This window comes from Sycon ciliatum, chromosome 5, assembly GCF_964019385.1.
Source record: "Sycon ciliatum chromosome 5, ocSycCili1.1, whole genome shotgun sequence".
Taxonomy (NCBI): Eukaryota; Metazoa; Porifera; class Calcarea; order Leucosolenida; family Sycettidae; genus Sycon; species Sycon ciliatum.
Window position 1 is genome coordinate 35,351,138 of NC_088647.1, and position 14,534 is coordinate 35,365,671.

Sequence of the window (14,534 nt, forward strand, 5' to 3'; positions counted from 1 at the left end):
CACACGGTTGTAACTTTTAACACTTGGCAAATCTCCACAGATAGAAGCACAGGTCACTCAAATGAACAGGCGTGCCAAAGAGACAAGACAAGAAAATATGTCCTAAAAGTGCTAGAACGGCCTAGATCGCCAACTAACGAGCAGAAAAAAGAAGAAAACAGTGTATACATTCAGCAGAGCGAAGAATCACTTTGTTGCATCATTTTCTAAAGGAATAGTCCATGACAGAGAGGAAGATCAATAGAATGGACTGTGCTGCAATCAGCAGGTTAATTAATCTCAACAAAACCTAATAAAGAAAGCCAACTAGAGGTTTAAAAATGGCAAAGAGCATGCCAAGGTACAGGTGACGTTGCCGGCAGGTACAATAATAGATAAAATAAATCTTTCAAAGCGGACGACATCAAAAATCTAAATTAATAAACATGCTCCTTCCCAACGAGGCACTCTGCATAGGGCTTTAACAAAATACGACGATTTCCAAGACAGCAAATAAGAAATAAGAAAAGGAACTGCTGATCAACTGCAGCGAGTTACTCTCACATTCTAGCAAGACACCAGAGAAAAAAGCACTTCACACACAACCGCACAGAGCCAACAGCAGGCAAGCATCACAGGCAAAGAGCGAGAGTTGTGCAAAAAAATCCACAGTCCAGCGCAACAGCAGCGACACGCACGCACACGCATACACCACACACACACACACACACACACACACACACACACACACACACACACACACACACACACACACACACACACACACAAATACACGCAAGAAGCTATGTGCAAAAGCAAAACAGCAGCAACCAGCGGCTATATACAGGCAGCGAATTAAAAACAAAACAAAAACTCACTACGATCAGCTAATGTGCAGCAAGAAGAGACAACGAGAACAACACGGCCATCAGGGACAACACACTGACAACGTTACGGACAAGACGGACATTAGCTGACAGGTAGATCGGGAACATCCGGACTGGGCGACATAGAGGAAGTGGACGATGACGGGACGTCCAACACGACAAAATCATCAACAACATGATCGGGTGGTGGCACCAGCACTGGCTCGACCTCAATACGCGACAAGGGGCCACTGACATTGGCCGCCCTCTTCGGCGGAATCACACTGAAAGTTGACATGACCTGATGGCCGTCAGCTGTTGGATAGTCAGTACCGCCACCATCAACAGCCTGGTCCATATTCTCTGCTGCTTCGCTGCACTCCATGCTCCGCGAGTCGGAGAACGTGAAGAACGGGTAGTTACCTTGCTGCATCGGAGGTGACAGCATCTATACAGAAAATAGCAATACGGAACACAGAACACAGAACACGCACACACATGCACGCACGCACACACACACACACACACACACACACACACACACACACACACACACATGTACACACACACACACACACATGTACACACACATGTACACACACATGTACGCACACAACCGTACACGCACACACACACACACAGCAACACGCATGCACACGTTGATTTACTACATGTATATGCACGTGCATGATGGCTACTGCAGCTAGCACTTCAACAAATCCATGTCTTCACCAGAACGGTGCTGTACTGGCAGATTACGGAGAGGGTGCTAATCACTGTCAAACTGGAAAGTATAACGACCAAAACGTTTTAAAAAATTTTCTAATTTTGGCATGATAACGTGCTGAAAGTATAACGATGGCTACCTGGCCACCCATCTGTATGCGCACTAAGCCACTAACATAGACATCTCAAACCGGGTTCGCGATAACGTTTTTTTCAAGCAACGAAAAAAATTGGTCGTTAAAACGTTAGACTTTGTCATTCGTTAGACGTTCCGGTCTTACAGTATTACATAAAGAGAAATGCCTGTCTGTCTGTCTCCCTCCCACTGGCACACACAAAAACACAAACACACACACACACATACACTTTAAAAACTTATAGCCATACAAGCAATTCTCTGCTTTACTGAAGTACTAACTGGCGACCAGGCCAGCAAAGCAAACGCGTAGAGACACAGACTCGCTGCAGTCGCTTCACCTACCTCCTCAACACTTTTACAGCACAGGTCAAAGTCATGTCGATCGCGTACAAAGAAGCCTATCGTACAGGAAGGGTCCATTCGAGTCAGCGCCAGCTTTCTGGGCGACTTGCAGTGGAAACTCTGTTAGACAACACGCACCAGAAGACAAAATGATCTCAAAATAGACCAAGGCTACACAACAGGTTGCTGCCATGACAATGTTATTTGCAATGATGGACGCATGCGCACGAGTGTAGATATTCAAAGTCATGTCGATCGCGTACAAAGAAGCCTATCGTACAGGAAGGGTCCATTCGAGTCAGCGCCAGCTTTCTGGGCGACTTGCAGTGGAAACTCTGTTAGACAACACGCACCAGAAGACAAAATGATCTCAAAATAGACCAAGGCTACACAACAGGTTGCTGCCATGACAATGTTATTTGCAATGATGGACGCATGCGCACGAGTGTAGATATTCGTCTGAGTGAGTGTGACTGTGAGAGAAGTGTGCGAGAAGTGTGCATGTGTGTGAGAGAGAGAAAGAAGAGAGAGAGAGAGAGAGAGAGAGAGAGAGAGAGAGAGAGAGAGAGAGAGAGAGAGAGAGAGAGAGAGAGAGAGAGAGAGAGAGAGAGAGAGAGATAGATAGAGAACTCACATCTGTCGGGAAATTGGGATCTGTTGTGTCCACAACTTCCTGGCAACAATGCGGATCCAAATAGACCAGATCCTCGCCTGCAGGCACAGCACACGCGCAGACAAAAATAAATCCACACAGTACGGAATTTCACTGGGTATTTGCCATCTATTCTGTTGCTTTTGGATAACTGACCGACACTCTAAGTGCAGCAATGCTATAGTCTATAAGTTACCATACAAACAAAAAGCAGTGACACCAACAGAGGACTCAGTCTGGCAAGAAAAAACCCCATGTATGCACACCAGTCAAGTCAATGTTGCATACGATCAGGGGGGGGGGGGCAAAAAACCGAGCTAGCACTCATTCCATGGATACTGCGCAGAACCCCATACCTTGCCATCCTATGAAAAAGAGCGAGTGTTTAGGACGGCCACCGATGACGCCAACACAGTGATCTAGCGTCAGCAAACCCTACAGGACATAACATGACAAGTCACCAACACACATACACACACAAACAATGATAGCAGAATGCTCTAAAAAGTCTAAAGACAATACCCTGTTGTAGATGTGCTAGTAGAGAGGTTAAGATGCACGTTATTTCCGACGTGACGCGCAATTTCACGTCGAATTTGGCGTAAAACTCCAAATTTCGACGTGAGCAGCAGGTCGCTCGCGTTGATTTTTCGACGTGCGAGCAAATAACGCGAGCTGAACTTTCGCGTCACGTCAGAAATAACGTGCATCTTAACCTCTCTAATGTCTAGATCGAGCCTGACGCAGATGATGCAAGTACATGTAAGTAGAATCGTGCAGTAAGTAAATGTTACATCAAGAGTACATCACCCCAAGAGTGTGCTGTGCAACCGTGGCGCTGTAGTCCATGGGGTTCGTGCTGACAGGATTTCACACCGATAAGCCAGTACACCAAGGCCACATGCCCATGTACATGTTATCATCATGGAGATGATAGCCAGGACACTGTACCCAAACCTGACTCACTAGTGGAGGCTTCGCACTGTTCGGTCACGCGACCAAGGTAAATATCTAAACCCCAAGTCACATGATGTGAAATTATCATCACAGCTATAGAGAAAGCGCAGGCAGCTGCACCCACTTGGGGGCCATGCAATGCGCACCTCACAAGATCTGATCAGAAAGAAACACCGTAGGCTTACCCGCAAGCAAGGAAAGTACACCGAGTTGAGCGTCTCGCCGCCCAGGCGCACAGGCACTAGAAGCAGAACGGAGCAGTCCCGCGACTCTCCTGTTTCCTCCCGGTACTTGTCCATCATGTCCACCAAATCACCTTTGTAAACTGAGTGTGCCAGAAAATGGAAGAAACACAGAACACAAGCAACACATGTCATCATAAGGTACAGCTAACGTTACAATGGACGTTTGCTAGTGTCCGAAAACATAGCACTTGCAGAAAACATCTCGCCCACAATGTGGTAAAGTGCCATTAGCAATGAATAGAACCCTCTTTTCGTCACTAACTAAAGTACAGCTGTGCTCGGTGAAACCCGACCCAAAGTGTAAAACCAACACCCTGGAACAGTTCTGATTACATCATTGTATTTGTACATGTGTACGTCCAGCCGCATTTGTGCCACTTCCAGGGCGGCAAGGGCCGTGTAATTTGAGGGCGCCAAATGCGCATTCTGGGCCAGATTTAACCGAGTGCTACCGTATTTCAACTGAAATAATAATGCATGCCATCAAACAAAATCGATACGTTATCTTAAAAGTGCGTGCTGAAGAAGTCCCACACTCTCACAGACCAACTCAAGACTTCCTGGGCCTGGTTCTGCATACTAGTATAGCAATTGTACTGTACCAGGAAAAGAGATCCCTTGTCGAGAACTGCCGTTCATGAATATTAGAAATACTTCAGTACATATAAATTTAGTGTTCACATCTTACTTGAAATTCCTCAGGTAGTTTCAGTCTGCAACTCCGTCGCCTTTCTCCTTTTCTAACTCAGTTTTTCCATTATCTGACAATGCTGCTCTCACCTCTAGCTAGGTGCAAGCACCCTCCGCCAGACGCGAACTACATTCTTGTTTCTCTAACGACTCTCAAATTTATTTCTTCTTCGCGTTCACTTTCGTTCTGCAGTTTATTTATTTATTTTCCTTTCTTTCTACCTCGTGGTACAAGCGCTCCATGCGCCACCATCTTTGTTTCCATGGCACCACAGTGCACCTGACCACGCGATCGCTACGCAGCTCAGGCCCGAATGGGTCTGATCTGGGTGCGCTGCGTCGCGATTTATTTGGCCTCGCCAGGTACGCTTGCTTCCGAACACCGCCGTTTTCGGAGCGTACTCATTGTGCGTCTCAGCTCTTTTCTCCGTTGTTTGTGTCTCCTTGGTATGGGTTCTTGTTCTTGTTGACTGAAGTGTAGTTGATGAAAGGACAATGGTGGCTTGTGCTTGTGTTGTAGTAGTGTAAGTGTGTGCATGGTTGCAAAGGTTTCCATACATCAAAACGATAAGATTTTGACATGGTGCTGTAACCAGGTGACGGTTACCTGTCCGCAACGCAGTTTTCCCGTCGTTTTTCCGACACTCGTCGTCATGCAGGCAGCATGTACAGTCAGACCTCGTTTATCCGGTCCTCGTTTATCCGGATCCCTCGCCATCCGGAAGAAAATCGCTGGTTACCGATGTGCAGCATATGTTATGCATACAACATAACCGGACCTCGCGATCCGCATACCGGTGCATGATTTTGTGTACAAACTGGTTAAAATGTGTACAAAAAGCTTCGTCGTATCCGGTTGCATGTGGCTGGCTATTGGCTAGCGCTTGCAGAAGCTAGTATCAGGGAGTTGTACAAGCAAATGAGGCCCTTGACCTGCTGGGTGTATGCGGGCAGCACTCAGTTTCTTTTCTCGCTTGTTTTACATACTGGGCACGCTAGTTGTACTGCATAGGACCTGTCTACATGTATGTATGATGTCACTGCTTTTGACATGCCACATGCATATACAGTATGTGTGTTCAGTTATCCGGTTACCTCGCCTATCCGGATGTTTTTGTGGAAAACCGATGTGTGCGGTTAAGCGAGGTCTGACTGTACACTCAAATGGTCCAGCGCCGGGCCAACATGAAGCGTCGCCTCACACGCGTCAGGGAAAAGCTGGCGAGGGAACTCCACAAGGAGGAGACATCCCCACACTACGTGCTGGGCGACTGGCAGACAGCGGCAGAACTAGCGTCTCACATAAACGACCTCCAATCACAAATACGTAGCCTCGTCGAGCTCGACGCAAACAAAGAGAAACTAGACGATCTAAACTCTTGGGAGTCGGCCTTCGATGAGGAGGTGGACATTTTGAGAGCAGCGAGGGCGTTTTTAGAGAAACGCGCGCCCTCCCTGCTACAGCAACCAGTGCCCAGTGAAAGCAGGAGTTCTCAGAGTGTGATCTGTAGTGCTAATAGTAGTAAACACATGCAGGCTGAGCATCCTGTTTCGGAGAAGCTCTCAGTTTCTCAACACGCTAATCATCTTGCTAGCAGCACGCCTGCCTGTACTGGTATGATGGACAGCTTGCCAAATGCCACTGGTACTGCTAGTCAAGCACACACAGCAGTCAGTGCAATTGCAAATACCCATGATCCTACTCACCATACTGGTTCACTAAGCACAGTGCAGTACACACCAGTAGTGCCACCACCACCACCACCACCACCTCCACCCGACTTGCCTGAGCCTACACCTGGTAGTGCCACTAGTCGTGCACAGACTCCATGGAGCAGCGGAGGATACACTTCTGACAGTGAGTCTGTATGGTCAGATGCTGAGTCCACCCCTACTAACTTCTCGTTCCACGCACCCTCGGTTGTTCCAGGCTCTGCCATGTTTGTTGCTGCAGTCTTCCAGGCTGCCAGTCATGCCGCACGTGCTGCTGTGGAGGCCACATGGCAGATGGACACCTCCTCGAACACACTACATCGCACTCTTGGTCGGACACCCGTGCAGCTCCCTAAGCTCACACTGCCGACTTTTCATGGTGATATTCTTGCATGGCCCGACTTTTGGGATATGTTTTCAGCTGCAATAGACACACAGCAGTTACCCCAGGTGTCAAAGTTTACGTATCTGCGCAGTGTGCTGAAAGGTCCTGCCGCCCGTCTGGTCTCAGGCATCGCAGTGACCGACGCAAATTACCAGACTGCTGTCAACACCCTAAAGGCCGAGTATGGCAAGCCTGATATCGTCATTGCTCAGCTATACAGTCGCCTACAGAATATAGCTCAGTCCTCCACACGCTATGCGGATATCAAAACTACATGTGAGGCTCTGGAGAACATTCTCCTGCATTTGGAGGCCCAAGGGGAGGTACTGAAAGGTCAACGCCTTGTATGCCACCAGGTACTATCAAAGCTTCCGCTGAGTGTAACAACGAAGCTCGAGGAGTGGCGACCCTCCAATGACGTCTCAGTACCGTGGGACATAGAAGACCTCCGTCAATACCTGAAACGGTACGTACTTCTGCACACGACCGGGCACAACAACGCTCTGGCCAGCAGCAAAGCACCGCTCCAGTGGATATGCTGCCGTCCAGTACACGTGTGGCCACTTCTGGCGCAACGTTCCGTAGGCCGCAAGCTGCTACGTCCGCACCCGCTCGGCCACGGAAGCCGTGTGTGTTCTGTGGTGGTGCCCACAACCACGATGCCTGCGGGAGGTTTACAACAACCTCAGCTCAGAAGGACAGGCTCCTTGAGCTCCATCGCTGTTGCCGTTGTCTTGGCAAAGGCCATGTCGCATCTGCCTGCACCCAGCAACGGAAATGCCGACATTGCCATCAGCCGAATCACCACAACACTGCTATTTGTTCGCAGCGCCAACAGTCTGCTGTTCACCAGATCAGTGTTAACAATGTGCAGCAGCAGCCGGCACCGCAGCAACAGCAGCAGACTTCAGCAACTAGAGCCTGTGTTTAAACACCGCCTGGAAATGAAGGCCAGTTCCTTGCAGATCATGGGGTGATTCTCGCTAAATGCAAGTATCACTCCACAGCTGTTCAGTGTACTGCATGCCATACAAGTTGCAGTACACTGAATGAGCAGCTGGCGGCCAGTGGTTCAATGGGTGTTTCAACAAACCACACGCGGCACTGCGTTGTAACTATGTCCACGTGTGCAGGCAGCACATCCGCAGGCAATTCACACAGCCAGATGGGGACACCGCTGGGACAACGCAAACATTTATTTACGACCCACAGCTGTGTAGGAAGGTCAAGAACATACAGGTGCTCAAAAGTGCACCACCCCAAACTACTAGAGAACGGCCCGCCAGGCAGAAGCTTGGAAGGCATGGTGAGGGTTGCATACGGCTGTCTGGCCAGTTTTGAGCTTCATCTGAGGATTTTAACAAGAAAAACGTCTCCCTACCTGTGCAGTCCTGGGCGACGTAGACTTTGAAGCCCCGTAAGCTGTCCTCGTATTTCCGTGCACCCTCCACTGCATCTCTGCATGGTAGAAATACAACAGAGAGAAAGAGAAAGAGAGAGATTGCGAAAGACACAAACAAACAAACACACACACACACACACACACACACGCGTGCACATACACAGGAGAAAGAGATTCAGGAAGGCAGTAATTTGTGGCCAACAGGAGTGGAAAATAGCCTATTTTGAATCCCTGAAATTTGGAAGACTAACCACATGAATCTAAGGGGGCATCTTCACTGGCTATGATGTACGTAGAGAAGAGGCAGGCAGTCAAATAGCTCAAGCCAATGCATACAGGTCAACGCAAGAAGAACAAGACGCTCACAGCATGATGACACTGACTCCACATAGACATAGGAGCATGCGCTCATGCCAGGACGCTACCATGTTGCAAGAAAAGTCCAAGAACATGAATAAAAGCATAACCCGTGGTGATACCAATGACTGTTCATGTGTTGCGGGTTGGCTGTTAACTACAGTGGAGCATCAAAGTTCTCAGGATAACCTGTAGCTCCCACAGTAGCAATGCAACATTCACTCAACCTGGTCCAAAACCAAAAGTCCATGATCTTTGGCTGCCTTCAACTCCAGTGCATGTGTTTGTTTCTGCAGCATTCACTGGGAATACCCAGAGCTAGTGGGCAGGCAGAGCTCAAGACTCACCGCAGTAGATAGGACACCAGGGCTGGCCCGTACCACTGTCCAGCCACACGGCCGCGCGGCCGGCTCAGGTCGACGAGAGTGTGGATGGAGAACGGACTGCACTCCTGGTGGATGTCCGTGAACCAGCGCATGATCTGACAATGATAAACCAAGCAAATAGCCAGGCACCGAGGACAAGCACATTACACACTGACCAACGGACCTACCATAGATAATACGTCGAATAACGTGCAACAGCCAACTGTAGACTGGGGGGGGGGGGGGGGGGGGGGGGGGGGAGAAGGAGGGCATTGCAGAGTAGTTGCATACAAAGTTCAAAGGTGTACGGTTACCTGTGGCTTGTGCTCCTGTATAGCTGAGGGCCTACCATGTACACACTGTAGCATATATCATCAGTATGCAACTGGTGTTCAATGCCCTACCAAGTCTAGTTGCACACTATTTGGCATATCATCTATTGCAGCAAGATAACCAAAGTCCGTCATTATCCTGTATCCCCAAGGTCCTGGGCCAGGAAAGCACCAAGAGCCCAAAACAGTAGCCAGGGTGCCAACAATTGACCCATTGCGCATTGCCAAATATGGAATGTATGAGTAATGCTTGTGTGAGTACGCTGGGATCAGGAATGCACTGTTCAACACCCCAGACGACCATGCACAGGTGGCTGTGAAGGGTGTTTATGGTACAAATTACGTCATTGCGCAATGGGTCCAGTCCTGCTGCATACGCCACCTAACAGTGAAGACAAATGGTGACCAGACCAAGAAGTGCACGCAATACCAAAGCGTGGAGAGCAACTACACACACTGCACGGTGCTGCTCTCACAATACCTATGAGGGGAGTCAACATTATTATTCTCAAATGTAGATCCTTGATGATTAGTCACTGATGGTAGCGCTCACTCACCATGCGCTCTGTTTCTTTCTGCTCCGGCAGCTGGCAGTGAATACGCCATGCTACAAAAGACAACAGAAAATACAGCATTGGTTAGCCATGCACACACAAGTGTAGTATTGCACCCACACTTAACCACAGTCACACCAACACAGTGCAGAACAATACTACAATTCAAGCCAGGGGAAATCAGACTCCCATGCTTCGCAGCTTCGTCTACGGATCACAAGAGTGTATTGAAAAGCTGGACAAATCGAATAGTCCGGCATTCTTAATCTAGTCCTAAAGCTCCTTTGACGAAAAGACGAAATTAAATTCCAGACGAATATTTCCGAGTACTGTAAAGCGACAAACTTTCGCGGCGCGCAAATTTAGCGTTTTCATAAATTGGGCTGGTTTACGATGAGAAACTTGTGCGATTCTATCTCTTCAGTCGGATCTTGTACTGTCTACAATCAATGTACGGAGGGGTTTGCGGCGTTTTATATTCGCGAATGTGTGATGGTCGCGAAAATAGCGAAATAGCGAACGTTTCTCGTTTTACAGTATACAGTGCAGTAGTCTAGAGTGAGAACACCTGCACCCAACTGTGTACAACAGTACTTGTACTGAGCCTACACATTAGACTTTTACGGCGCCATGCAGACATAGTAGCACTGCAAATGTACTGATGAACTTTGGAACAAACAAAAATGACCCCATTGTGTACCTCGACACAGATTAAGTCTTGAGGTTGAAAGCCACTGCGCACAAAGGAGTCAATGCTGCATGTGTTCTCGATCACAAATACCGACTCGGAGAGTTTTAATGGAGGCGACACAAATACTCCACGGTATGCACCTAGCCCAAAAACCATGAATGTTTCGCACAGTACAGAGCCCCCGTGACGGTGCACAAACACAAGCAAGGCGTACCTCGTCCTAACAAGAAGCAAATGAGCGACTGTGCCAGGATCATCTGGCCACTGCGCAGCATGCATCCCCAGCCACAGTCTGTTGTCAGGTCGGAGTCAGCCATCTGTGGAAAGCCACGGCGATAGGTCATCCAGAAGCGTGATTGGAAGTCGGCAAGGAAGTCCTGGATGTGCGGCGCAGTGTTGCTTGGCGGTGGCCTGCTGTCGAGTGAACTAGTCGGCCGTGTACGTCGCCGTGGAACTGCAGCAGAGAGAGAGAGAGAGAGACAGAGAGATAGATAGATAGATAGATAGAGAGAGAGACAGACAGACAGAGAGAGAGAGAGACAGAGAGACAGAGAGAGAGAGAGAGACAGATAGAGAGAGAGAGAGAGAGAGAGAGAGAGAGAGAGAGAGAGACAGAGAGACAGAGAGAGAGAGACAGAGAGAGAGAGAGAGAGAGAGAGAGAGAGAGAGAGAGAGAGAGAGAGAGAGAGAGAGAGTCCTTCAATAATCGTCGCCTTTTGGGGACATTCGATCATTGCACACTGTCCAGTCACTCAGAACACTACATACCAGCAAGATCCTTTGTCCCTTCCCCACGGAAATGTTGAAAATCCCATTCCTGCCAAATATAGTAGTTGAAATTTAGTTTGGGCCATCCTACATACACGGGCAAAGCGTAAAGTCTAGTGAATAAGGGCACAATCATGCAGTACATTGGAAAGGCTTTCTGTCTGAAGCCTTTCCATACTGGCGCTCGATGTTCCAGTTTGGTGGCACGAGAATGACACGAGAATTAGTGTACCGCTGAGTGTACCGCTATACACGTGGTCGACACGTTGTTGATACTTTGTTGACACGTGACCCCGTCACCGGTCTGCTTTGTGCCAGTGCCATTCGGTAACAGCAAATTAGGAACAGTGCGTGCAGCAACGTGTGACCGCTGTGGCGACGTGTGTTGGAAGATGGCGGACCCAACACCGAACACACGGTACGCGGTCTCTGCCACCGTAGATTTACGCATGTACGGGAGGAGGCCTTTGGCGACATCGTGCGAACTCCTTCCGGTACCCCCGTACCGCAAAGTGCTATTGTGAATGCACTGACCTGACAGGAAGGAGAACTGCAGAAGTCGACCTGACGGGAAGGAGAACTGCAGAAGTCGACGAAGACGAACGAGGAGGAATTACGACGAGCAATGCCAGGGCTGTACGTAATAGCTCAATTAGAAATGAGAACTTGACATTCATGGCACTTGCCACTGCATATTTCTTGTCCACTCATCATGCCTCTCAACGTGCCATGCATTCTGTTGCTAATTGAATGTGCCCTGCTTTCTTGTGCTTCTTGCAATACAGAAATTAACATCACGATTGAGTGCCTAGAGGCACTAAAGATGACGGCAGCTGACGCTGCTCAGCTCATCTCCCGAGCTGTCAGAGCCGGCGGCATCACCTCCCCTCCTCTTCCCTCCACAGCTGACGCTACCCCCGCAGATGCGGCAGCAGGCACCTGACGCGACCAACGGTCGGCAAGTGCGCCAGCCATCTCTTCCTGTTGCCTAGCATGACGAGCCCAACCACGTCACCATGGTGATGCAGGAGCACCCGCAGGCCGCGCAGACGCACCAGTACGTTAACCTGTTGGTGCAGGAGGATCGGCAGGGCCCCCAGCAGCAGCTTCTCTGACGAGGCCTAACGAGGCCGAAACTAGTAGGATCAATGGAAATGTGTTACTCTCGAGATTGTGCCCCTTGGCTGGTGTGTCTGCGTATGCATGTCTGCGTATGCATTGCATGACTGTTCTGTTCTGTGTCGGAGTTCCATCTCCTCTCTATCTCGCGCCGGCCTCGCAGCAGGAGCGCGGGCACGAGGCAGAGCAGCAGCGGCGACAGCATGGACGCAGACGATGACGCTGGGCACCTTGGCGATGCCACGCGTTCACTCCCACACACTGTTACCACGGCCACATGTAAGTTCCGTGGCATGTGCAACGTGCCGCGCCATTGGCTGTGGCGTATGTGCACTACCGCTCAACCCTTATGTCCTGCGCTGTGTGTTCATCTGCAGTATTCACGCACACAATGTCTTCACGAGAAGGCAGCCACGGGGCCGTGGTCGTAGACGGGGATACGGGGGTGGACGTAACCGTGACATGGACAGGTAAAGAGCATGTGTGTGTTCAGGGATTCTGTCTTCACATTTCCACCTCGGCGTATACACCATCGGGCCGTCCAAGGTCGTTGTACAAGGATAATTTTCCAAAACCCGCAACTTGTTAACTTCCCGATGTGTCCGGGCCATAAGCTCGCATCGGTGGTATGCAATGGCTGAATGTTTCAAAAGCTCCGTCTGTTGCCTCAACACGCATTCCTCTGCCTTTTCCCTCCGTGCGTGTCCAGGTCACCTTAGTTTCAGTCTGGCAATCATGGCGGACGGCTTGAAATTCCTCTCCAGTGCCTTCCACTGCGCCATTGCAACAACATTCATATCGATCATGGAAATAAAAATGTTTGCCGCGCAAGGCAATGTGTTGAATTAAGTCTGCTGAATGTGTGTGTGTGTGTGTGTTGTGTGTGTGTGTGTGTGTGTGTGTGTGTGTGTGTGTGTGTGTGTGTGTGTGTGTGTATGTGTGTGTGTTTTAGCTCTTGGAGGCCGAAATTAGAATGGGCCGAGAATTAGTCGACTGACAGTATCACCGGCTGTACTGATGTAGCGCAGCACTGCCGCAGTCACAGACGCTGGCGTCCACGACTCGTCGAAAATGACGCTGACAATGAATTACGCGTTCTCAAACTCACGCAGAATTGCACGCTCTGATTTGCGCAGTCTTGCTGATGTAAATGCGCAATTTTGCATTCATGCCACGCCTACATTCAAAACCTTAGCGTTCACCTAGGACTATGAAAGGGGTTTTCAAAAGGTCAAAAATAAAAGAATGCTCAACGCTACAATCATATTCCACGGGCACACCACTGAATCGGCCATGCGTACCCACACACACAACACGTTTATGCAACAGCCTGCTGTCAATTTCCTGAATTCTCAAGAAAAAATCTCCAGAAAATAGAATCTATTTCAATGAGGAAGTGGCCCCCCACCTGACACAAAAATAATAATAATCTGGCTGTCCTGGACACAGGTTTACTTGATACGATGTGACAGAATACTCTGGGCCTACCTGAGTTCTTTCCATGATAGTAAACGCCAAGAATCCAGATGGGATCATCGTGTCCAAACACTGTAACGTGCGTGGGTATGACCCATCCTGAGTCAGTCATCACAGCAACAAGAACAAATAACACCATCGTACAGATAGTGTTTAGCAATAGAGCCATCGACTTCTAACAGTACTCGGCCTATGCGTTCTCTCACCATTTCTCAAATTATTCCATGCTGAGAGAGCTTTGGTTTTCAGCCTGGCATTTCGATCGCCCGGGCTGGCAACTGTAGCACTGCGGCTGCGAGGAAGACGAAAACGACTTGCAAAGGTGCTGGGAGGAGACGAATCTTCTTCGTCAGCGTTGAGACTGGCGGTGGCCATGTCTTAGCCCAGCATCTTTCAGCATTGATTTACTCATGAACAGTCGCAACCCTACAGGGTATCGCCAGATCACCAGATCACTGCAAATCTTTGAACATTGTCGCACCCTGTAATAATATTTCCCACTTCAGTCTTCAGTCAAGCAAAAAGCAATCCGACAATCGACTTGTTTGAAAGCGTTCGCTGACGCTGTACTGACCTGGGCCTGAGTTGTACGTCCCGCGGATATGTACTACGACGCGGCTAGCTATGTACAAGCAAGTAGCGCGCGTCGGATCGGCGCGGCACCCTTGTCAAGGGTGCCGCGTCAAAAGGGCCTTGATATCACCAAGAGTACTCTTGATATCACTCGATCCGTGCGTTCGTAGATCTACTCAGTTTCGTCTGTGCATAGCCCTAAT

General features: G+C 49.3%; 1 protein-coding gene across 1 annotated transcript; it reads right to left on the minus strand.

Moving 5' to 3' along the window:
• Positions 1-39: 39 nt before the first annotated feature.
• LOC135818481 (cysteine protease ATG4C-like) lies at positions 40-14,261 on the minus strand. Its single transcript, XM_065331866.1, has 11 exons — positions 13,965-14,261; positions 13,771-13,857; positions 10,610-10,849; positions 9,708-9,757; positions 8,801-8,934; positions 8,076-8,152; positions 3,847-3,986; positions 3,061-3,139; positions 2,687-2,763; positions 2,053-2,172; positions 40-1,293 (listed from the first exon to the last, which is right to left on the minus strand). Exons 1-11 carry the CDS (start codon positions 14,131-14,133, stop codon positions 949-951), a joined length of 1,518 nt encoding a protein of 505 aa, XP_065187938.1. The 5' UTR covers positions 14,134-14,261; the 3' UTR covers positions 40-948.
• Positions 14,262-14,534: the final 273 nt, after the last annotated feature.